Consider the following 24,320-nt stretch of genomic DNA (forward strand, 5'->3'; position numbering starts at 1 on the left):
GGCTGAGATCTTGCGTGGAGCCCCAGATCGAGGGAGATTAGTAGTGGTCTTGTAGGTCTTCCATTTTCTGATTATTGCTCCCACAGTAGATTTCTTCACACCAAGCTGCTTGCCTATTGCAGATTCAGTCTTCCCAGCCTGGTGCAGGTCTACAATTCGGTTTCTGGTGTCCTCCGACAGCTCTTTCGTCTTCACCATAGTGGAGTTTGGAGTGTGACTGTTTGAGGTTGTGGACAGGTGTTTTTTATACTGTTAACGACTTCAAACAGGTGCCATTAATACAGGTAATGAGTGGGGGAAAGAGGAGCCTCTTAAAAAAGAAGTTACAGGTCTGTGACAGCCAGAAATCTTGCTCGTTTGTAGGTGACCAAATACTTATTTTCCACCATTATTTGCAAATAAATTCTTTAAAAGTCAGACAAAATGATTTTCTCAAATTTTTTTTCACATTTTGTCTCTCATAGTTGAGGTCTACCTATGATGTCAATTACAGGCCTCTCTCATCTTTTTAAGTGGGAGAACTTGCACAACTGGTGACTGACTAAATACTTATTTTCCCCACTGTAGCTCCAAGGGTCTTGCTTGGACCCACACTGCATAGCTCAATTGCACTGTTGTAACTTGCCCCAGCCTGGTTTCGAACCCCGGTCTCCCGGGTGGTAGACTGGTGTCTTACCCACTGTGCTATACAGTCAGCTTGGCGTTGTTGGCAGGAGAGAGAGAGAGAGAGAGAGAGTTATATATATATATATATATATATATATAAAAAAAAAAAAAATTCCCCTCTCACCCTCTGTGGGTGGTCTCTTTCATCCTCTGAGCTCGGGTCCTCTACCAGAGGCCTGGGAGCTTGAGGGTTCTGCGCAGTATCTTGGCTGTGCCTAGAACTGCACATTTCTGGACTGAGATGTCTGATGTTGTTCCTGGGATCTGTTTGAGCCACTGCTCCAGTTTGGGGGTGACTGCCCCGAGGGCCCCGATGACCACAGGCACCACTGTGGTCTTCACCTTCCAGGCCTTCTCCAGTTCCTCTCTGAGGCCCTGGTATTTCTCCAGTTTCTCATGCTCCTTTTTCCTGATGTTGTGGTCACTTGGTATTGCTACATCCACCACAACGGCTTTCCTCTGTTCTTTATCCACCACCACAATGTCCGGTTGGTTCGCCATTACCATCTTGTCTGTCTGGATCTGGAAGTCCCACAGGATCTTAGCTCGGTCATTCTCCACCACCTTTGGGGGTGTTCCCCACTTTGATCTCGGGGCTTCCAGTCCATATTCTGCACAGATGTTCCTGTATACTATGCCCGCCACTTGGTTATGTCGTTCCATGTACGCTTTCCCTGCCAGCATCTTGCACCCTGCTGTTATGTGCTGGACTGTCTCAGAGGCCTCCTTGCACAACCTACACCTTGGGTCTTGTCTGGTGTGGTAGATCTGAGCCTCTATTGCTCTGGTGTTCAGGGCCTGTTCCTGGGCGGCCAGGATGAGGGCCTCTGTGCTGTCCTTGAGTCCAGCTTTCTCCAGCCATTGGTAGGATTTCCTGATATCAGCCACTTCAGTTATTTGTCGGTGGTACATCCCATGTAGGGGCTTGTCCTCCCATGATGGTTCCTCCAGCACCTTGTCCTCTGTTCCCCATTGCCTGAGACATTCGTTGAGCACATCGTCCGTTGAGGCTTTGTCCTTGATGTATTTATGGATCTTGGATGTCTCATCCTGGACAGTGGCTCTCACACTCACTAGTCCTCTGCCTCCTTCCTTACGGCTCGTGTACAGTCTCAGGGTGCTGGATTTGGGGTGGAACCCTCCATGCATGGTTAGTAGCTTCCGAGTCTTAACATCCGTAGCCTTCATCTCTTCCATTGGCCAGCTAATTATTCCGGCAGGGTATCTGATTACTGGCAAGGCATAGCTGTTTATTGCACGGATCTTGTTCTTGCCATTGAGCTGGCTTCTCAGGACTTGCCTTATTCGTTGGAGGTATTTGGCTGTGGCTCCTTTCCTTGTGACCTCATCGATGTTGCCATTTGCTTGCTGTATTCCCAGGTACTTGTAGCTGTGCTCTATGTCTGCTATTGTTCCTTCTGGGAGTGATACCCCTTCTGTGTGGACGACCTTCCCTCTCTTTGTAACCATCCGGCCACATTTCTCTAGTCCGAATGACATCCCAATGTCAGTGCTGTAGATCCTGGTGGTGTGGATCAGTGAGTCGATGTCTCGCTCGCTCTTGGCGTACAGCTTGATGTCATCCATGTAGAGGAGGTGACTGATTGTGGCCCCATTCTTAAGTCGGTATCCGTAGCCAGTCTTGTTGATGATTTGGCTGAGGGGGTTCAGACCTATGCAGAACAGCAGTGGGGACAGAGCATCTCCTTGGTATATGCCACATTTGATGGACACTTGTGCAAGCGGTTTGCAGTTGGCTTCAAGGGTGGTTTTCCACAGCCCCATCGAGTTTGCAATGAAGGCTCTTAGAGTCCTATTGATGTTGTACATTTCTAAGCATTCAATGATCCAGGTGTGTGGCATTGAGTCATAGGCTTTCTTGTAATCAATCCAAGCGGTGCACAGGTTGGTGTGTCGGGTTTTGCAGTCTCGGGCGACTGTGTGGTCTACAAGGAGTTGGTGTTTGGCTCCTCTACTATTTATGCCGATGCCCTTCTGTGCCGTGCTCATGTATTTATCCATGTGTCCGCTTATCTTAGCCGCTATGATGCCTGACATGAGCTTCCATGTTGTAGAGAGACAGGTTATAGGCCGATAGTTGGATGGGACTGAACCCTTTGAGGGGTCCTTCTGGATCAGGATTGTACGCCCTTCAGTTAACCATTCAGGGTGAGTCCCATTTTGTAGCAGCTGGTTCAGTTGAGCTGCCAGTCGCTCATGGAGGGCAGTGAGTTTCTTTAGCCAGTAGGCATGGATCATGTCAGGCCCTGGTGCTGTCCAGTTTTTCATACCTGAGACTCTTTCTTGGACATTTGCCACAGTGATGGTTACTGGGGCTTGTTCAGGGAGGTTGCTGTGGTCCTCTCGTAGAGAGGTTAGCCACTGTGCATTGCTGTTGTGGGACGCCTCCCTTTCCCATATGCCTTTCCAGTATTGTTCAGTCTCCAGCCTTGGTGGGTCTGCTCTGTTGTTAGTACCCTGCCATTGAGAGTACACTTTAGCTGGTTGGGTGGAGAAGAGCCGGTTAATCCTCCTGGCTTCATTCTCTCTTGTGTATCTCTTTAGGCGGCTGGCCAAGGCTTGGAGTCTTTGTTTGGCAGTTTCGAGTGCTTCAGGTATGGACATCTGGCTGTACTTCTTGGGTACTGATCTTTTCATTGCACCCCTTAGGAGCTCTGACAGCTGGCTCACTTCCCTCCTTGTTATCTTGATCTTAGCCTCTAACCGTCTTTTCCATGATGGATATTGGGTCTCATGGTTGCTCTTATAGCCAAGCATTTCAAGGATCACTGATGCTGAGTTGTATATCAGCTCATTGGTTTCTGTTATGGTGTTGGTAGGGATTGTTCTCAATGCTGCATTCACATCTTCAATGAGACTTTCTGATGGTACTTCACTCAGCCGTTGTAATTGGCGTCGGGGTTGCCTGGTGTTCATTCGGGCCACGATTCTCTCTCTCAGGTCAGTTGCTGTCTCGTTCAGCTTTGATAGTTTGTTCATTACTGGGGCTGCATACCCAGTCTCGGGGTGGGGAGTTGTAGTTAACTCCCCCCTGACCTTACCTTTGGGCTCCTCCCTTTTGCCGTAGCATTTGTGTTGTACCTTGTACTTTGTACAAGGTACAAGTACCTTGTGTTGTATATATATATATATAAATACTTTGTACTTTGTGTTGTATATATATATATATATATATATATATATATATATATATATATATATATATATATGAAATTCAGTATTAATCATTATTTATTTGTGTTTGTATAGTTATATAAATATATATTGATATTACTAAATAATTTATTAAATAAATTATGAACGGCTGTGTGCTTTGTAATATGCTCTTCATACATCAAAATCAGAATATTCCATTCCTATTCTATTGTTATAGCCACTAAGCATATTTAAATATGATGAACTATGTATTAAAATGTAGCTTTGATAGATGATTGAATATGGTTTACAGTAACAAAAAGTGTGTTATGATCGATTAAATGCGCTGATACGTCATTGTGCTGCTAAACACATAACGCTGAGTGGAGTGGTGGACCGCTCCAAGATGGCCGCCCTAAATCTCGTCAGCGACAATAGGCGAGAGCGGTCCATGAGGGTCTATCCTTATATTATGTCTATGCCTCCATCGATTACTCCCGTCAACTTTCTAGTCTAACGCTGAACATGTGCTCTAACAACAGTAACGGCTATTGGTAGGCTGAAATTCCAATGAACCAATCACAGCAGACATTACTCAGACTGCTTGCCGAGCTCTTAAAGTTATACACACATAGTTACATTAGTTCATTTTCAACACAGACTTTTCTGTACATCGTAAGTGAACCGCAATATCCAGAGGCAGCTCTATGGAGCATCGAGCTGAGAGAGTGAGAGTGCCAAGCCTTGGAGATCTGCATCGGAGGCCATCTTTCAGACATGCACCGCTGCTGTCCGTCCAGGATCCTCCGGTTGCCCAGACGGTAAGCTAACGCTGATGGTTGTTGTCCAACTACAGTCATATTTGTAACCAAACTTGAGGCCAACAAGTGTATTTTTGATCGTCACCAGGTCAAAAGTACAGCTTGTTGGTGCAGCACATTCATTAATGTTTCCATCATGTATGTTTTCAGATGCTAAGCTGTCACAGCAGACCATCCTGCAGGCCTCTGCTCTCAGTGTTTCCAGTGATCTCACAGCTTCAGGATGACCAGAGACCTTCACCTTTCTGGAGCAGGAACACCCAGCCACATGCACTGGTGACACATTCATTTTAAAAAATGTGGCTGTTCTTATAGCATTGATATGCAAGAACCGTCTGTATTTTACAGTTTTGAATAAACAAAATGTTTATTATGAAATCTGTGTTCCTTCTAATCTGTGTAGTTCTAATGTAATCAAATCTCATGTTTTCACATCCCAGAGACAATAAAATGGATCGTTTGTTTGTGGCTTAAAACAAACAAAGTAATCTTAATACAACAAAGCTACAAAAATAGAACAGATTGAAAGTTTTGGACCCGTTTTATTTTTTGGTTTCATTGCACTGAAGATTCTTCAACATGAAGCTAAACCGTGAGTGGAGAACCTTGTATGTACTAGAAATGAACAAACATGACATATTGGGTTATTAATAGTAACCATAAGTTATTTTACACAGCTTGGTTTATTAAATAATGATTGTGTTCACTTACGGATGCCTTCAATTGGAAATCTGCAATCTGAAGTGTCAGTGAAATAGTTTAACCAGTCAGTCCTCAGGTCTTCTTCTTCTTCTTGGTTTTTATTGGCGGTTGGCAACAAACTTACAGTAGCATTACCGCCACTTACCGGTATGGAGTGTGGTTCAAGATGGTCTATATACTTTCACTTTCTACCTTTTCCCTCCACTAACTCCTGATTAAACATACCCTCACACATACACACCTGCTTATATTACCCAACTTGCTTATAGCTTTATAAACCCCTCTTTGATATTCTTTACACATTCACACCCAACTTGCTCTACTCATATCCTATGAAATGGCTTCGTTTTTTTAAGATACCGAATAATTATTTGAATATGTCTACTCCCGAGATCTTTCCTCAAAAATTCTATTAAATTAAACCTTTCTTTGATACCTACACACTCTCTCAGCATACATCTTCTCTCTTCTTCATACTTATGACATTCTAAAATAACATGCTCTATTGTTTCAGACTTCTCACAATAATCACACTTTCCAGTTTTATGCTTTTGTATTTTAAAAAGTGAATAATTAAGCCCTGAGTGACCGAACCTTAACCTTGTTATTATTCTTTCCTCCTTCCTGTTTCTTCCTCCTTTTCTTTTCTTTCCTACAGCCACCTGAATTTTATAATACCACCTTCCTGTTAACCCTTTGTCCCACCTTCTCTGCCATATTTTCATCAGCTCTTCTTTGGCTTTACTTTTCCCTTCCGATTTACTCATCCTAACTGTAAAACTAATAGGATCATGTGTTGCCTTCTTTGCCGTTTTATCAGCCTTCTCGTTTCCTACCAACCCTATATGTGCTGGAACCCACACAAATGTAACTACTAATCCCAAATTTTGTATTCTAAATAGATTATGATAAATTTCTAATAAGATGTCCATCCTACTTTCCGTATTATTATATTTTATGCTTAACAAAGCTGAACTTGAATCTGACAAATTATTGCTTGTAGAGGCTTTACGTCAGGGGTCCCCAAACTTTTTCCTGCGAGGGCCACATAGCTGTTCCTTTCTCTAGTCGGGGGCCGGTCTCAGGTTTTTCACATTCGCGCTTTTAGATAGATTTTTACCCAGAATGCAAATGGAAAAAACCGTGAGTGAAACGGTGACTGGGACTGACTAGTATATATTCCATTGAGGGAAAGTTAGTTTCACATCTGCTCAAAAGCCCCCTGGTGGTTGAAGAAAAATCCACATATAAACCGGAAAATACAATATATGAAAAAAAAACACTGAATGCTCTCTGGTATGAGGAGGCGGGCCGGATCCGGCATTGTTCAGGGGGCCGGATCAAATGACGTGGCGGGCCGAATCCGGCCCGCGGGCCGTAGTTTGGGGACCCCTGCTTTACGTCCTCCATCCATTGTAAAGCCAAAAGTATCGCTAACATTTCTCCTGTGTAAATTGATAACCCGTCTGTGATTCTCTTCCCTATATTCACATTGAAATCTGGAATTATACATGCTATTCCTATTTTTCCGTCGATTTTTGATGCATCTGTATAAATTTGGACATGTCTATAGTAATTATTTAGATATGATTGTACTGCATACCTTTCTACAATATTTGACTTATCTTGTTTTTTTACCAATATTGATAAATCAACCATAGCTTCTGGTAGAATCCAGGGTGGTATAACTGATATTGGATCTGTTTGACTAATTTCTAGAGTGTCCACTTTAAGTTCCTTTACTTCCTTTTCAATTTTCCATCCATAACTCTTCATCCCTTTCTTTTCCTTCTCCCAACATGGTTTAATAATTTCCCGAGTTGGATGTCCACATTTATTGCCCATCAAATTTAGCCAATAATTAATTCCTAATGCAGTTCTCCTTAGATCTAGTGGCATTTCTCCCATTTCTACTTCTAATGCTGCTGTAGGTGTTGCTTTGAATGCTCCGGTACATATTCTTAGTGCCTGATGTTGAATACTGTCTAATCTCTCTAAGTGAGTTTTAGCTGCAGAACTAAGTATCCATAATCAAGATCAGATCCAATTATCCCCGTATAAATCTGTTTTAATGAATTTCTCCCTGCTCCCCAATCATTACCCACCAAACATCTTAATATATTCAATTTTCTCTTACATTTATCGACAATCTTTTGGATGTGAATATTCCACTTTAATTTCTCATCAAACCACAAGCCTAAGAATTTTATACTCTTTACCTGTTCAATTTTCTGATTATATAATTTTAATTCTATAACCTTATTTGTTTTTTTTTTTTGAAAATACAATTACCTTCGTTTTGTCCACTGAGAATTTAAACCCCCATTGCAATGCCCACAACTCTATATCTATAATAACCTTTTGTAATTTTTTCCTATAAACTTTATATTCTTCCCTCTTTTCCAAACAGCTCCATCGTCTGCAACAAGTGAACAGCCCATGTCCTTTCCAATATTTTCAAATATGTCATTTATCATAACAGAAAACAATATTGGACTAATAATACTTCCCTGTGGCGTTCCATTTTCCACTACATATTTATCTGAAACAACCTCACCTATTCTTACCTGTAATTTTCTGTTTGTTAAAAAGTCTTTAATCCATTCATATATCTTTCCTTTGATCCCCAATTTGTATAATTTAATTAATAAACCCTCTACCCACATCATATCATATGCTTTCTCAGTATCAAAAAACACAGCCACTACACTTTCTTTGTTTACTTGAGCTTTTCTGACTTCATGCTCAAGACATAATGTTGCATCATTAGAACTCCTCCCTGTCCGAAAACCACTTTGATAATTAGAAATGTATCCCTTTTTATTTAGATAATACACTAACCTACTATTAATCATTTTTCCATTATTTTGCATAAGTTTGAAGTTAATGCTATTGGCCTATAACTTTCTGTTTTTGATTGATCTTTTCCTGGTTTATCCATTGGTACAATAATAGATTCCTTCCATAACTCTGGTAATTTCCCCTCCTCCCAGATTTTGTTAAATAATTTCAATATTATCATTTTTGACTTATCACTTAGTTGATTTATCATCCTATACCATATTTTCTTTACCTGGCGCTGTATTTTTGGTCTGTTTAAGCACTCTGTTTAATTCCACTTTGGTAAACTCCACATTCAGAAAATTATTTATATCTTCCTCATCCTCCATTAAATTTTTATACCTCAGTATTTTCTCTTCCCTTTCTTCCCTCTTCGCTAATGTTATTTGTACTATGTATCTTACTAAATACTCTTGCCAAAACCTCAGCTTTGTCCTCATCCCTAATTATATCTACATTCTCATTTTTTAATACAGGATAATCAAACTCTTTTTTAATTCTATTCATTTTTTTAATTACTTTCCAAATCTTCTCAATTTTTGTATCTCTTCCTATTGTACTACAAACATTTCTCCAATAATCTCTCTTAGCTTTTTTAATAATCTTCCTTACTACTGCTGGCTTCCTTTTGTAATCTAATAAGTTCAAATAAATTGGGTTACGTTTTAATACCTTTAAGGCTTTATTTCTTAATTTAATCGCTTCCTTACACTCACTTGTCCACCATGGCACCTTTTCCTTATCACTAATACTCCCTGACTTTTTTATAGAATTCTCTGCAGCTTCCATTATTATCTCTGAGATACTTGCATTTACTTCATTTATATGCTTATTAAAATCTACCTTATCTAAATACATTTCACTCAAATATCTAAACTTACTCCAATCTGCCTTATTAAAGTTAAATCTTTCCCCTCTATTTTTATATTTATTTCCAATTATTCCTACCCTTATAGGGTAATGATCACTACCTATTGTAGTTTCCTTGTCAACCCACCACTCACAGATACCAGCTGTATCATTCGATACAAACGTTAGATCTATATCTGATTCCTTCCCCGTTTTAACATTGATTCTTGTTCCCCTTCTCTCATTAATACATACCAAATTTTTTATTTCAATTATTTCTTCTATAATTTGCCCATTCTTATTACTATTACCCCACAGTGTACTTTTTGCATTGAAATCCCCACACCAGATTACTCTCCCCTCCAAATACTCTACTAATTCCACCATTATTTCAGCCAATAACGATTTACATGGATTATAGAAATTTATTATTTTAAATTTACCTCCCTGCTCCCATGTTTCAATTATTATGAATTCTAGTTCTTTCCCTTTTCCTAAAACCCGATATTGTATCCCTCGTTTTATAAATATTCCCCATCCACCTCTTCTTATACTAACATATCCCCTAATAACAAAATCTAATGTTGGCTTTAACCAAGTTTCCTGCACACATATAATATCTGGTTGGACTTCCAGCTCATCGATATATCCTTTAAATTCCTGTCCGTTAGCCATCAGGCTCCTAGCGCTCCATTGAAGTATTAGCATAAACTACTTTCACCCGCTGCTCCCGACTTCTTGTCCACCTCTAACTTTTTATTTATTTCTTCCCATGTTCCTTCCTTAAATCCCAAGAATTTTCTGCTCCTTTCACTATTATTTTAATCTTCTCGGTTTTGTTCTTAGCTTGATCAGTACAGTTAATAACATATGCTATGAATAAAACTAGATTTTCCACTGAGTAAGTCATCTTATCTTCAGGTATTATTTTAGTTTGCTGTTTTGTTTGGCTTCCCTTTTGCTCATCCCTCTTTTTTCCTGTTCCCTCACACTTTTTACAGCTTCTGCATAGCTAATATTTTTAGTTGTTTTTATCTGCACAACTTCTTTAGCCCTCTTCCTAACCTCACAGCCTCCGTATGTGACCCTATGGTTTCCCCCACAGTTGCAACATTTCTCTTCTACATCTTCCTTACATTCTTCAAATTTATGGTCTTCCCCACATTTTGGACATCTCTGCTTTCCTTTACATACTGCCGCAATGTCCCCGTACCTTTGGCATTTATAGCACCGAAGTGGTGGAGGTGTATAAGCGCCCCACAAACCCAGCAGAGATGAGCTAAAAACACACCGGATTCAGTCCGTTAAGATTTTAGGTTTTCAGGCTTCATATTTATTTCTCCTGAAAAAGCCTCTCCTCTCATGAACACAGCGGTGGCTGATTAGCCAATTTAAACTTCTGCTCATCAGGGTCTTTGAGTCCCTTTTTACTTTTGTAATGGTACCGAAATGCACAGAAAGGCGCAACACCTTTTAAACAATAATTACTGAGATTATTAATTTTGTTGGGCCATTAATTTGAACACGTTTTGTTGATTTTATCCTTAATAAGATGTATTGGACGCGCTGGTCTCAACATCCTGGCGGCGTTCAGTTTGTCACCTAGTGCCGAGATCAACTCAAAACCTTCCGCGATCGTAATTGAGCACCTATTGATTAAATATGACTGTAGTTGGACAACAACCATCAACATTAGCTTACCGTGCAACGTCTGGACAACCGGAGGATCCTGGACGGACAGCAGCGGTCCACCATGTCTGAAAGATGGCCTCCGAAGCAGATCTCCAAGGCTTGGCACTCTCACTCTCTCAGCTCGATGCTCCATAGAGCTGCCTCTGGATATTGGGTATGAATGGGTGAATGTGACTCTAGTGTGAAGCTCTTTGAGTGGTCAAAATGATTGGATCATTCAGTCCATTTATGCCTTGTTTCCATGAGTTCCTTCTTTCCAACAGATTCTACTACAGCCTGGAACAACAGAAGTTTTAAATCCTCCCAGAAATGTTTATAAAGGTTAGCTGTCCGTCTGGCCCGGTCAGACGCCATATTTCTAATAGCAATATCAAATTCAGAGGTTCTTAGCTCTTCATCACAGATTTCCTTAAAATTTTCATCAATAACAGGAATCAGATTTCTTACTTTTTCAAAAAATGATTAAGTAATTTTTGTTCTGTATGTGAAGATTTATAAAGATTACTATAGAAATTAAATACTTCCTGTGTTATTCTCTTAGTCTCAGAACATTCCACTCGATTCAATCATAAGTCTATTAATTGCATTATATTCCTGTCTACGTTTTTCTAAGTTACAAAAGAAAGCACTATTCTTTTCTCCTTCTTCAATCCACCTGGCTCTGGACCTTACATAAGCACCTTTTGCCCTGTTTATATATTCGGGGTCTACTCTTATATTATGTCTATGTCTACTATGTCCTCCCCATTTTAAATAAAGTTTATTTTAAAAAAAAAGAGAGAACGAACTCCTCTCAATGGCGGAAATACGTCAGACACACGTGATCGCGGAAGTGCTCCCTCTTCCGTCCGCTGTAGCACATTACTCTAATATAAATTCCATTTGTTTCGGGATAAATCTCCTCATTAGTCGTTCTTAAAAACTGTTGAGCCCCAATAACAGATTTTTTTGCTAACATCAGCTTCATTTTTCTTCAATCAGTTTAAAATGCCGACCGAAGTGGCCGACAGCCCCACTCCAGGCCTGTAGGGGGCGCTGTGAAACAGTTCCGGTCACGCTGCGCTTCCTGTCACCTCCGTTGTTAGCACATGTTCAAGAGGAGCATCGTGAGGAGCTTCGGAGCCGAGTGAACCTCGGGATAAACTGGTGAAATGACAGAAAGCAAAGCGGAGTCCGTCTCGCAGCGGCCCAGAGAGCTGCTGGCGCTGAACCCGGAGCTGGAGGTCGAGTTCAAGAAGAAGGTCCAAGAGGTGAAGAAGAAGAGCCGCTGCGGAAAGGTGAGCACACGCCGGTTCTGGTCTTCCTCATGGGGGATTCAGGACGTCTGAAGGCTCGGAACCGGAGAGGCAAAGAACTGATTAAACCAAGAACCTCACGTTTGGTCCAAAACATCTCGCCGGACTGGATCCAGGACTGCAGAACTATTCAATAAATTAGGATAACAAATTAAATTGTTTCAGATACTTTATAACTTATTGCATTTTATAGGATAATTATATAGGTTAATTTCACACAGACGGGAGTTTTCCAGCCTTTATCTCTGCTATGATTTTCCGGTGACAGTTGTTAAAAAAATAGAATATTACTTCAGACAAATAAAAACGGGTTTGAAAAAAAAAAAAAAAAAAAACGCTGTAGAACCATGGGCGGCCCTAGAAGGGGGCCAGCAGGGGCCCAATTACCGGAGAGCTAAATCAATTTCTCATGATATGAACTGGCAGGATCCTAAGAACAAATTTTATTTTTACCTTCACAGTTTTACTGTAATAATGAATCAAAATTGAAGGCGTTGCTCTTTGAGCTTCAGTCAAGCAGAAAGTCAGTGGGGGGTCAGCAGGTCAGCAAACTTCCTTCAACCTGATTGGAGCAGCTTGGATGAAACCAACACCTATTTTAGTTTAAAACGACTCGCATGTGACATGACATCACTTCCTGTTGGTTTCTTTGTTCTCCAGGGGAGCCGTGTAACTCCAGGTGTGGTGTACGTCGGCCATCTTCCTCTGGGGCTGTTCGAGCCGCAGCTCCGGTCCTACTTTGAGCAGTTTGGGACGGTCCTACGCCTGCGGCTGTCCAGGAGCAAAAAGGTCAGAAAACAAGAACTGCTCAGTGGGACTGGACCCAGAGGGACACGTCTGGTTGTCTCTGAGGACCTGGACCTCAGCTGATTATTGGCCCTGACTGAAAATGGTCTGAGGTTCTGACTGGGTCTCGAGGTCCAGTATCCGGGCCAACATGATTCTGGTGCATTAATCTTACCGGCCGCTCCGTCCATGGTCCAATAGAACCACCAGAACCTCCCGATCTGGACCAGCTATCTAATTAAAGCCCTTTTGATTCTGTTTTATGACTTTGTGTTTTTGTGTTTATGATCTAAAGCTCTTTGAAATGCCTTGCTGCTGAAATGTGCTATACAAGTAAAATTTGATTGATTGATTTTAAATGGTGTCAGATAGTAGTAGCCGTTGCCATGGTTACCTGTAGCAGCCTGTTGTGGTTACCGTAGCAACAGGGAGTGATAATGTCATCTCTGCTGCAGACCGGCGGCAGCAAAGGTTTCGCTTTCATCGAGTTCGAAAGCGACGAGGTGGCGAAGATCGTCGCGGAAACTATGAACAACTACCTGATGGGGGAGAGGCTCATCAAGTGTGAGTAGAACCTCCAGAACTGGGCTCGGGTTCTGGTTCTGGTTCTGATCTGGTTCCCGCCACGTTTCCAGGTGAGGTTCTACCTCCAGAGAAGGTCCACGAGAAGCTGTTCGTCGGGTCCCAGAGGATGTTCCGTAGGCCGGCCCGGCCCGCCGTGACCCGGTACAACCGGAACCGCTCACCAGAGCAGCTGGACGCCATGACCCGCCGCCTGCTGAGGAAGGAGTCGCGACTGCGCAAGAAGCTGGCCCAGCAGGGGGTCCAGTACGACTTCCCCGGATTTGTAAGTGATCTCAGAACCGGAGTCTGTTGACTCCAGTTTAGTGGGCCTGTGGTTCTTTCCCTGGTTCTGATGCAATTTCTCTCATGGAACCAGTTTGGTTCTGAGGTTCTGGTTCTTACTGGTTCTTCCTGTTCTGGTCCAGGCGGCCCAGAAGAAGACGACCTCCGCCGTCCTGGATGCTTCGTCCTGCAGCGATGTAAGTCCACCCGCCGGCGTCGGTTCTGGACACGCCAGTCCTCTGGCCCGTACTGAAAATGGCCCGGCGCCGGTCCATGGCTCCGGGTCAGAAAAACGGGCCCACATGAAGGCGGGGCGTAAAGCTGATTGGCCACCTGCTGGTGGTGGCACCATGAAACCCATGCCCCCACAAGACTGGTTACCATGACAACACAGATGATGCACCACAGCAACTGGATCATCAACAATATGATTGATGTGCATTGATGGTTTATATATTTGGTAAAATGTTTCTGGCTTGTTTAGCTGGTCTTTGATGTTTTTGTTAATCTCTTTGATCTTCCTTGTTGCTGGTTCTGATCAACCTGACTCTTCCTCCTCCTCCTCTTCCTCAGCAGACGACGCCTGTCTGTACGCCGTCCTTCCTGGAGAGGAGGAAGTCCACGGTCGTCCTGGACGATGAGGAGGACAGTGAGATCATCCTGAAGATGCCGGCGGCAGACGAAGATGATGATGATGACTGCAACATGGAGGAAGAGGATGACTCTGACAGCTCTGAGGATGAAGAGGAGGCCCAGTGAAGGGTTTCAGTGTTTAAGGCAGACTGGGACAGTTTCTACCTCCAAACTGGAGCCAGAGCGACAGAACCGGCTAGTCCAGGCTGGCTCTGCCCACTGGCTGCTCTGCTTCCTGCTTTATTATTATTACTATGATGAAGAGTCTGTTCCTGTCAGTCCATTGGAGAATATTCCCTGGTTCTGCAGCAGAGAAGCAGACTGGTCTGAAATCTGGGCCTGATCTGGACCAGCGCAGGGAAAACATGGGCTGTGTCACATGACCAAACAAGGACCGCATGACCCCCAAACCTAAAACAAAATAGGTCACACATGTTCCCTGCTGGTCAGCTGGTGATCCAGTGGACCAGTCAGAACCTTCTGGGCCGTCTCAGTCATGATGCTGGTCCAATGAACCCAGATGGATGTTTTCAGACAAGAGCTCTGATCTGCTGCAGTGCTAACAGCAGTTTCATGGTTAAGGCGTTAGGATCTGCAGCTGGGCGTCATTCTGCTGTGCAGTGGATTTTAGAGGGTCAGAAGCAAAGAATGAAACAAAAACAGGGAAATATTTCAGTTTAATAAAATATTCAGAGATGCAGCGATCAGATCCCTGATCGACCAGATGGATCCTCTCAGTACGGCTCAAGCTTCATTATTAATTCATTGTTAAAGTGAAACTGTAAAAGAATAAAACTTTCTGTGCCAATTCATATCATAAGGAATTGATTTCATATTGTCTCCTTGGTAACTGGGCCACTGCTGGATCGCTGTAGAAGGTGGTTCTTCTGGAGCCTACAGAGGGATGCAGCAGCATTAGAGCTCTTTAAAAAAAACAAATGTTTAACTTTCAGGCATACATTGACTTAAATTAGTTTCCAGTCTTTTTCTTTTCTTATAAATAAAAATCGTTGCAAATATGTGGAAATATTGTGCATTTCTTCTAAAGTTTATAGGTTTCTATTTTTTATGGAAACCAAATCAAAGCCACAATCTGGGCCCATAAATCTGGTTCTGATTGAACCACACATGCGCAGTCCTGCCCTGGCCGCCAGGTGTCGCCAGCGTTCGCGCTGCCGAGCGACCGCTTCTCCATGCGACAGTTTTCCAAGTGCCAACATCATCTCTGGATGGACTGCGCATGCGCACGACGATCCCCATTCTTGTCCTTCAGGCAGCATTCCTGCTGGAGAGTGTTGATAGAAAGGCAGAAAGAGGAGCGGTTTGAGGCCGCGGACTGAAGCTTTCCCCCCGAGCGGAGAGCGGGCGGCCCGGAGAGTCTGCGGCGGGAAATGGTGAGTGTTAACTCGAATGATGAAGCTGCTCCTCTTCGCCCCCCCGCCCCCAGTTTTCTTTTGTTGCTGCGAACTGACGTTTCATTCAAAGGTAGCTAGCTGTAGCTGGGTCCGATGGTTACTGCCGGGCTTCCCGGAGGGAAGGCGGCCGGAGAGGCTGAAGAGAGAGGCGGGAGGTTCCACGGAGGCTCCAAGAGCGGTCCGAGGGCTACCTGCGGTCCGCTGGAGGCGTGGAGAGGGGGAGGCTGCGGCTAGCTGGAGCGGAGCTAAGCTAGGGAGGGGGGAGGTCTGGTGCACCAGGACGGGAACCAGGATGGAGATCCAGACAGCATCATGTGACACTGGAGCTTTATCTAGCCAGAACCTGAACCAAAACCAGAAACTGGTCCCGTCTGCTGCTCTGGAGCTTCCAGATGAGATTAGCTCCATACCAGGTGGAAATACATCAGCAGCGGCTGCCAAACCCTGAGACCCCTCAGCAGGTAAACCCTGAGACCCCCTGCCCCCAAGTCCTGCTTGTCAGAACTGGATCAGAACCACAGAAATGGATTCCTGCTGCACATGTTCTGTTGTGCTGGTGCAGATGTTTTTAGGGGAAAGTTGAGTGAAAGGAAGAAATGCTAGAACAAGTAGCAAAAGCAACAGCCTGGCAGGGATTGACACATTTTTGTAGCCATGTTTGTCATGCTAATTATAAGCAAGCTTTTGAAATGTTGCATTAAATGTGTATTAGGCTCCTTGTTTGGAGCGAATCAGCCAGGCTACGCAGAGCGTGATGTCATCAGATTCTGATGCTACACATTACTGTAGTAAACAGGAAGTAGCGGTTGCTAACTACATAGACATAATATAAGGATAGACCCTCATGGACCGCTCTCGCCTATTGTCGCTGACGAGATTTAGGGCGGCCATCTTGGAGCGGTCCACCACTCCACTCAGCGTTATGTGTTTAGCAGCACAATGACGTATCAGCGCATTTAATCGATCATAACACACTTTTTGTTACTGTAAACCATATTCAAACATCTATCAAAGCTACATTTATAAACAATTGTATTTTTTAAGTATGTTTTTAATACATAGTTCATCATATTTAAATATGCTTAGTGGCTATAACAATAGAATAGGAATGGAATATTCTGATATCGATGTATGAAGAGCATATTACAAAGCACACAGCCGTTCATAATTTATTTAATACATTATTTAGTAATATCAATACATATTTTATATAACTATACAAACACAAATAAATAATGATTAACACTGAATAATATATTGAATACATGTTTATATATATATATATATATATATATATATATATATATATATATATATGTTTATGTTCTTCAGCTGACGAGTCCAAAATCCAGTGAGATCCATCCATCCTGCAGTGAATCCGTCTCTCTTTATAGATTTCTCCCTCTTCTTCCTCACATCGTGTCTTTAGGAAACTTTCAAAACAAAAGCAGAAGATTTAGGATGTATCTTACTTTGACAGAGTGAAAGAATATAAATAGTCTTTACCACCTGTGTAAACTTTGCCGGTGAATGTTATAACACATAATATAAGTTTTATAATATGTGTTTTATTGTTTCATTTCTAATATAGGCTCTTGTGTCAGATAATCTAAGTCAATGTTAGAGAATAATTAATTTTTTTAGAATTACAGAATCTCAGTTAGCCTTCATAGCGGGGCTGAACCCGTATTACACCAAGCACTGTAGCTAATATTAGCTGGTATCTCGCCGGTGGACATAAATACAGTAAAGTAATATTCTAATCACAATATATACACAATAATATGTCCATCTTACTTGTGAAATGTTGTCTGTGGAGCCCTCACATCAGTAATCCATAGATCCGAACAACAATATCTCTCAGTGCTGAGGCATCTTCTGCTGTTTTGGTTGAGCAAAGTAGGAGGGTATACGGCTCCAAGATGGCCGCCGTGTTTCCTGCGCTGGAGCGGCCAATGCGGGGTCTACCCTTATAGTATGTCTATGTTTCTAGCTAGCATGAAGCAGAGAGACCCCTGCCCTCCTGAAGGTCTGATGCTTGGTTCCTCTGGTAAGGCTCAGTGTTTGTCAGAGCTTAGCTAACTTGTTAGCTTTTCACTGATCTGATGTGAATAAAAGAGCTGCAGCTCAGAATGTCTCTGGAAATGCCATGATTTTGGAGCTGGGCAAAATCTTTGTCTCCAGTGAACCTTCATATCTCTAACCGACCCAAACTCGGCCTGGTGCCGGGTTTCCGGTCCCAGACGGTCCCACTCTGATTGGTCCTCGTCTCTTCCCTCCAGGACAACGCTGGACAGTGGCAGGAAGAAGACATGGATCCTTGATCCAGCGACCCGACCCCCGCCAGAACCAGCCGCCCCCCAGCTGCTGTCCACACATGCTGCATTGCTGCCGCTCCCAGGTCCCCGCTGCGTCCGTCCCTCTAGTGTGAGCTACCGGCTGTTCCTCGGGTCCGTGACCCAGTCCGGTCGGAACCGGCGCGCCGATGGAGCCCAGCATGGAGAGCTGCTTGGCGCAGGTCCTGCAGAAGGATGTGGGCCGGCGGCTGCAGGTGGGACAGGAAGTCATCGACTACATCCTGGACAGGGACAAGTCCCCTGACCTGGAGCAGGACCAGACAGCGCTGGACAAGATGGTAGACGCCATCGCCAGTTCCTGGGTCAACTCCAGCAACTTCAAGGTAAACACAGCTGGAGCACGGCAGGGGAGTGTGATGCTGTGGGGCCAGGATATGCAGCCTTGATCCAGCGTCCCGACCCGACCCGGTGGTACTCCAGCTGCCGACCCGTTCAGTCAGGTCATGATGGATGCAGCCTGACCTCAGTGACCTCTGACAATTTGTTGCTGTGGAAACTCAGATGGGTTACTGAGCAGAAATCCTTTATATTAGATAATCGGCTTCGGTGGATGACGTTTTGGCGCCCCCTACCGAGCTGTGGGGAATGATTTTGATTAGAAAAGTGATCAGTTTGTCAGATCATTAACAATCTCATCGCTCTGCTTTGCTGTTCTCACTGCTGGAGACCAAACCTGGTCACCATGACAACCAGTAGATATGCTTCCTGTCACACCGTCGCCAACATGGCTGCCACCACCGCCGCTCTGGGGGAAGCATGGCGGAGGATCTGTCATGCTGCGGGTCTCTGCCAAAGGGGCACTAATAATTTAGCCTTTGGATTAATGAAGTTGAATTGAAACTCTAACACGTTATCTAGGCCAGTCGCAATAAATCAATTAATCACATGATGAATGAAAACGAGAAAAATAATTTCCATTTTTATGATTTTCTCTTTCTGCAGACGTTGGATGATAGTTTTCAGTCTGGTGCTTTACACACTTCATTCATTTTATTGATTTCTGTTTTTTGTTTTGGATTTTTACAATCTCTTCCAGTGTTAAATGTTCATATGAAGTTATAGTTTATTGGGCTTTGAGAATGTGAGAATGTTATATTACTTAGAAATGGTCTCAAAGCAACAATATTATCGTTTATTGCAATAACTTCTGGGACGACTCATCGTCCAGGAACGTGCTGCAGCAAACCCTAACCCAGATCTGAGAAATGTGTTCATCTGTTAGCCACTAACAGATGAACTCCTGCATCGTTGCATCGTCAGTGTGAACATCTACGTGTTTGAGCTCGAAGTTTCATGAATGACGGCGGTCGATGTCGCCTCGAAGCGCCAGTTCCACAGGAAGTGAACGTTTCTAAACGTTTAAAACAAAATGGCTTCCTTTAAACCGTCCTGAAGGTAAAACCCTGGAGAGCTGAGAATCTTCAGACATGTTTGGTTTGAGACAATGAAACATATTTAGAAAATGCAAACAGTGGCTGTATGGGCAGCTGCCCAGGGCGGCATCAGAAAGGGCCGGTGCACCGAGGACTGGGAAATAAACTCTGTCCCCTGAACAGGCTGACTGCTTCCTGCTGCAGAAAAACCCAGATGGTTGCTGGCATGTGATTGGCTGGAGTGCAGCAGGAGGCGGGGCTTGTCTTCATTCCTGCTGGAACCAGAACGGCTGGCAGCGATCCATCCTGATTACTCTGAGCCACACAGAGTAATCTGATTACGTTTACTAATCAGTTGGCAGCATCAGTGGGGGGGCACCATGATGGAGCCAACTGGGTTCTACTGGTTTCCTTGAAGCAGACGACTGGCCAGCTGAATTAATCCTCAGGAAACTGAAAGAGGTTCTGGTTCCCCTTGCTGTGCAGTTCCCAGTCTTCCCAGTAAACCAGCAGCTATAAAGCAGAATTAACCAGCGGCTGGATCCAGTAGATCCAGTCTGTGCACTGTTTTCACTGGTCTCTCTGGTCTCCCAGTCAGCCAATCACAGCAGAGGCAGCAGTAAGCCCCGCCCCCTGCGCTCCAAAGCCCTCAGTCAGAGCGTCGGCCTCTCTGATTGGGTCAGAAGCTGTTAGAGCCGCCGCCTGGAAGGTAAAAACATCCCATCATAGCAGCTTATTATGTTGCTATGGTAACAGTTGCTGCTGCTGCAGGAACCAGCCGAGCAGCTTCTCTGTCACTATGAGCCGCCATGACACCACAGAAGAAGAATGCTGGGAACGTCTGAATCAGCAGCACAGGAACGTGACTTTGCTGTCCAACCGTCCTTCCGAACAAACGTCCTTCTGTCCTACTGTCTGTCTCTGCAGAGCAGCCTGACCTCAAGCTGCTCCAATCTAGACCATAATAATCAACGTTCCACTTACTAATAAACTCCAACCAGCTGGTTTAGCCTGAAAGTAACTCAGGGTTTCAGCTGGTTGGCAGTTTTCTGGAAGTTTGTTCCAGATTTTGTTGCATAGAAGCTGAATGCTGCTGCTCCATGTTTGGTTCTGGTTCTGCTCTGCCTCCAGAACCAGAACCTGAGAGGTCTGAAGTTGATGCAGCAGCACCAGATCTTTGATCTGGTCACTAGGCCTGTCACGATAAACAATAAATCAATGAATCGCACGACAAATGAAAATTATCGACCTCGATTTAATTTGTCGGCTTTATCGTCTCTTCCTGCCCTTTTCTCTTTCTGTTGATGACACTGAATGAAAACGGGCTCAACTCGGTCCTCTCCACTGACTCCCCTCCTCGTTTCCTAAATGCTCAGCTCACATTACATGATCTTAGAACTGTCGGCTGATTGTCGGCCCGTTTTCAAAACCTGAGAGACGCACTAGCCGACAACAAACCGTAAGTATAACGGGTTCGATTGGGTTCAACCGGGTTCAATCGTGCTGTATGTCCAGCCACACAGCAAGAGCTACACCACACGAACCGATTTCTCTCACCGACATTCAGATTTCAGACAGAAAATCCCATAAAAACCAACTATATCACACGTGAATTTAAAGTAAACAAACGCGGCTGAATGCATAGCCTTATCATTATTACCTGTTTATGTCACGTTAACATGAACAGCTGAGAAGTCACCGGGTTCATCAGCTGCAGTAGCAAGTTCACTCCAACTCCTGTCCTGGTCATTTCTGTGGATTCTTTACTACCAGGTGTAATGTGCTTTAATAACATTTTGGCCTATTTGTGATTTAGAAGCACAATTGAAGAAAAATAGATTTGAGTTGCTTTGACAGAAACAAAAAATCATTTTATGCACCATTAAATATAAAAACAATTGCTATCAATTATTGTATTAATTTAATATTTTTTAATTAAATAAAAATAACTAGCTGTTGACCTGAAAGCAGAGCATCCATTACCTAAGTGATAAAAACAAAGAACAGTTCTAGCTAACTGAGTCGATTCCTACCGCATAGAGCCGTTCAAAAGAATCTAGTGAACAACAGCAGCTTCAGCTTCCTGTGGTCAGATGATATCCCTGGACTTGTTTTCTTTCTACCGATATCTGAAGCTTTTCTTTTGAATAACCTGGTTTTAATCCAGTCTTCCATCATTATTTTTAACTCAATCCTTTGCTAAGCTAGCTGTAGCGTCGCACTTTAAGCTGACGTTTACATGCAGTACCTGGCAGACCACTAGGGGGAGCCCACGGACCACCAGTGGTCCGGATACCACAGATGGAGAAAGACTGCTCTAGATCTATAACCCTAGATAAATAATAATTTCCATGGAGTCACTTCTGTATTCAGCCTTAAGGAGCGAGTTTATGGGAACCAGAGAGCAGACCAGAGCCAGTGTGCACCCTGTACACACCGTCTTATCTGAGCTCTTCACAGGAAATATGCAAAGGTAATAAAATGAAAGGAAACGAAGACATTAAGGAACATGGCCATATGTTTCTAAAAGCAACAACTTTGAACCTGAACAGCTGAACCAGATCTCTGACTCCAGAGCTGCTCTACTGTTAAGCTATGAGGCTTGTTGAGCTTCGTCAGGCTTCGGAAGCTAAAAGCCCGAACCGGAACCGAACCCCGTTAGTCTGTGACACTAAACACACATAATATACTTGAAAATAAGATAAATACATTGTCCATTAAAATGTTTAGATACTTTTTAAATTTTTAAAACGAGTTTTACAATGAAAATGTCTGAGAATATTACCTTCTAGCATAAGCTAAAGTTAATGTTAGCCACAAAGTTTAAATAAAGTAAAACTCACCTTGTATCAGTGGATGTTTACCGAGGCGTACATCCTAACCTTTCTCCAACTTACTTGTTGGAGCTTCGGATCGATGTTCATCACTAATTATTACTTTGGCCAAGCCCTGCAGCTCCTAGTGTAAAATGACATTTTCAACAGACCGGAAACGACTGAGCCACTTCTCTCCGAACACTGAAGCTGCCGTGCAAAGAGCCTGTGGACAGCAGTGCATGCTGGGAGCAGCAGGGTGAAGACAGGCCGCCTTCCTCCACACGGCGTCTCGTCACGCTGCTCTGCTGCTGAGGCTCAGCTGACTCTCCAGAACCCGGTTTGGTTCCGGTTTCTGTTTTTAGTGCTCACCCTGAGGCGAGCGGGCCTCGGAGCGGCCGGCTGGCGTCACGGCCCGTCCCGTGGTTCCCCTCTGACGAGCCGTGTCTCTGCCTGTAGGACACACCAGAGACACTCCGCCTCTGTTCGAGCTGTTTCTGATCCGATCGGGTTCTGGTTCTGGTCTCTGGAGGGAGGACCGCTGTAGAAACCAGAATGAACCGGCACAGTCTTTGCTTAGAGTCATCCGTCGCTCAGGCTGCTGCAGAGTTCACTCTGACGTTTCATTTTGGGCCTGGTTCTGGACCCGGCATAGGAACCGGTTCTGGGCTCGACCTGGTTCTGAAGCTTTTCCTCTGATCTCTGTCTTCCAGTCCATTTCTACACAAACCTAAAATGTTTCGTATCTAAAGTGAAACTTAGGTGTGCAGCAGCCATTTTTAATCTCATATTTTATGTCGTTTATTTTTCACCAGTGGCTTTTCCGTCAGGCAGATGTTTGGTCGCCCGAAGGCGCTCTGACTGTAGGCGGCTGCAGCCGTAGCCGTGAAATGTAGACGCCTCATTGGGTGTGTTGGCTTGTTGCTGCGATACGTCATGGCGTCCGCCATATTGAATGTGGCGTATCTGCCAGTAAGCTAATATAATTAAATGGACAAACTTCCAAAGCACAGTTCTACAAAGTATTGAAGGTGGTGAATGTCACTGACTCACAAACACTGATATATCAGGGAATCAAAGAAAGCACTTTTTCTAACTTTGATGTGAATATTTAATTGTTTTGGGCTTTCTGAATACAGAGCACAATGTTTCTGACTGATTCTGATTGTTTTATATTGGCATTGATGAACACACACACACACCTTCACAGGGATGTATTTCTAAACATATTTGCACAATTACATAATTCAACGTGCACTTAGCATTTCAAGATATGAAAAAAAAAACAATTTCCTTTTAATTTATATGTATTTTATTGTAAAGAAAATAAACTTTGATAAATCAGCCATTGTCAAGCATTATTTATAAAGTTTTGCTACATATTATACAGTATAATATGTCAACTGTGCTATGGACAGCAAAGATGAAAAATATCTAACAGACTAAATTATTTTTATTTCATTGCATAAACTCTCAATACCCTAATACTTCAGATTGAGATATTTCACTTAAAAATATGCAAAAAGTGAAAGGAAAAAGTGTACATTAGGGTACTAACCCTACCCTAAATAAATTCAGATTTATTTATATTATACTGGGAACACGGGTTCAGCCTGCTGGTCAAACTGGGAGCAGTCCAGTGACTGGGAGGCGTCCTGGTAGACAGGATAAAGTGAAGGTCAAAAGTGAAATTATCTGACAGTGTAATAGAAAATTCATCCCTCCTCCACATTCAGAAAAACATATTTCAGCATATTGGGGCACAGACTCGTAGCACCTCTATAGCTGAACACTGACGATGTGAAACATGACTGAACCAACCAGCTGTGATCCTCCCAGCTGGTTTCTCTGGGAGGAGAACCTCAGGGAACTGGGAGGAAACCCACTTCCCTTCTAACAGCACTTTCTCATTAACTCTCATTAGAAAAACGGCACAGTATGAAAAAAGTTAGCTAAGCTAAGAAAATAACAGAATAGTTACTTCAAACCAATTTAGTTACACGGGAAATACTTCTTGGTTGTTTAGAAGCTAGTTTCTGGCCGCAAAATCAAGAAATTATGTTCGTAAAATAGTT

General features: G+C 43.3%; 2 protein-coding genes, 1 long non-coding RNA gene and 1 other non-coding gene across 5 annotated transcripts in view; all 4 read left to right on the forward strand.

The window, feature by feature from the left end:
• The first annotated feature begins 4,140 nt into the window (after positions 1 to 4,140).
• LOC106907081 (uncharacterized) lies at positions 4,141 to 5,021 on the forward strand. Its single transcript, XR_015762326.1, has 2 exons — positions 4,141 to 4,643; positions 4,794 to 5,021. It is a non-coding gene; the product is annotated as an uncharacterized LOC106907081 (long non-coding RNA).
• A 6,778-nt stretch (positions 5,022 to 11,799) lies between these two features.
• On the forward strand, positions 11,800 to 15,314 carry nifk (nucleolar protein interacting with the FHA domain of MKI67). Of its 2 annotated transcripts, none has more exons than XM_014978011.2 (6): positions 11,800 to 12,004; positions 12,683 to 12,811; positions 13,264 to 13,372; positions 13,444 to 13,655; positions 13,798 to 13,851; positions 14,228 to 15,314. In XM_014978011.2, exons 1-6 carry the CDS (start codon positions 11,879 to 11,881, stop codon positions 14,411 to 14,413), a joined length of 816 nt encoding a protein of 271 aa, XP_014833497.2. In that variant the 5' UTR covers positions 11,800 to 11,878; the 3' UTR covers positions 14,414 to 15,314. The 2 variants fall into 2 exon arrangements, with proteins under 2 accessions (XP_014833497.2, XP_014833498.2); XM_014978012.2 differs by having other exon boundaries at positions 14,231 to 15,314.
• Positions 13,900 to 14,027, forward strand: LOC148160994 (small nucleolar RNA ACA64). The gene has a single exon (XR_015762414.1). It is a non-coding gene; the product is annotated as a small nucleolar RNA ACA64 (small nucleolar RNA).
• Positions 15,315 to 15,457: 143 nt separating the features above from the next.
• Positions 15,458 to 24,320, forward strand: part of clasp1a (cytoplasmic linker associated protein 1a) — a 63,987-nt gene continuing 55,124 nt past the window's right edge. Inside the window, exons 1-2 of the mRNA XM_088003673.1 lie at positions 15,458 to 15,681; positions 17,985 to 18,382. Coding sequence (XP_087859799.1) covers positions 18,188 to 18,382 — 195 coding nt within the window. The 5' untranslated portion in view covers positions 15,458 to 15,681; positions 17,985 to 18,187. The remainder of the gene's footprint in view (positions 15,682 to 17,984; positions 18,383 to 24,320) is intronic.

This window comes from Poecilia mexicana, unplaced genomic scaffold (genome assembly GCF_051168715.1).
Source record: "Poecilia mexicana isolate PSO_F unplaced genomic scaffold, ASM5116871v1 scaffold_2, whole genome shotgun sequence".
NCBI lineage: Eukaryota > Metazoa > Chordata > Actinopteri > Cyprinodontiformes > Poeciliidae > Poecilia > Poecilia mexicana.

Bases quoted from the DNA above. Each gene is read 5' to 3' on its own strand.
- nifk (XM_014978011.2), top strand. From the start codon at position 11,879: ATGACAGAAAGCAAAGCGGAGTCCGTCTCGCAGCGGCCCAGAGAGCTG. The intron at 12,005-12,682 runs GTGAGCACACGC...TTTGTTCTCCAG, and splicing joins AGAAGAGCCGCTGCGGAAAG to GGGAGCCGTGTAACTCCAGG. The intron at 13,373-13,443 runs GTGAGTAGAACC...CCACGTTTCCAG, and splicing joins GGGGGAGAGGCTCATCAAGT to GTGAGGTTCTACCTCCAGAG.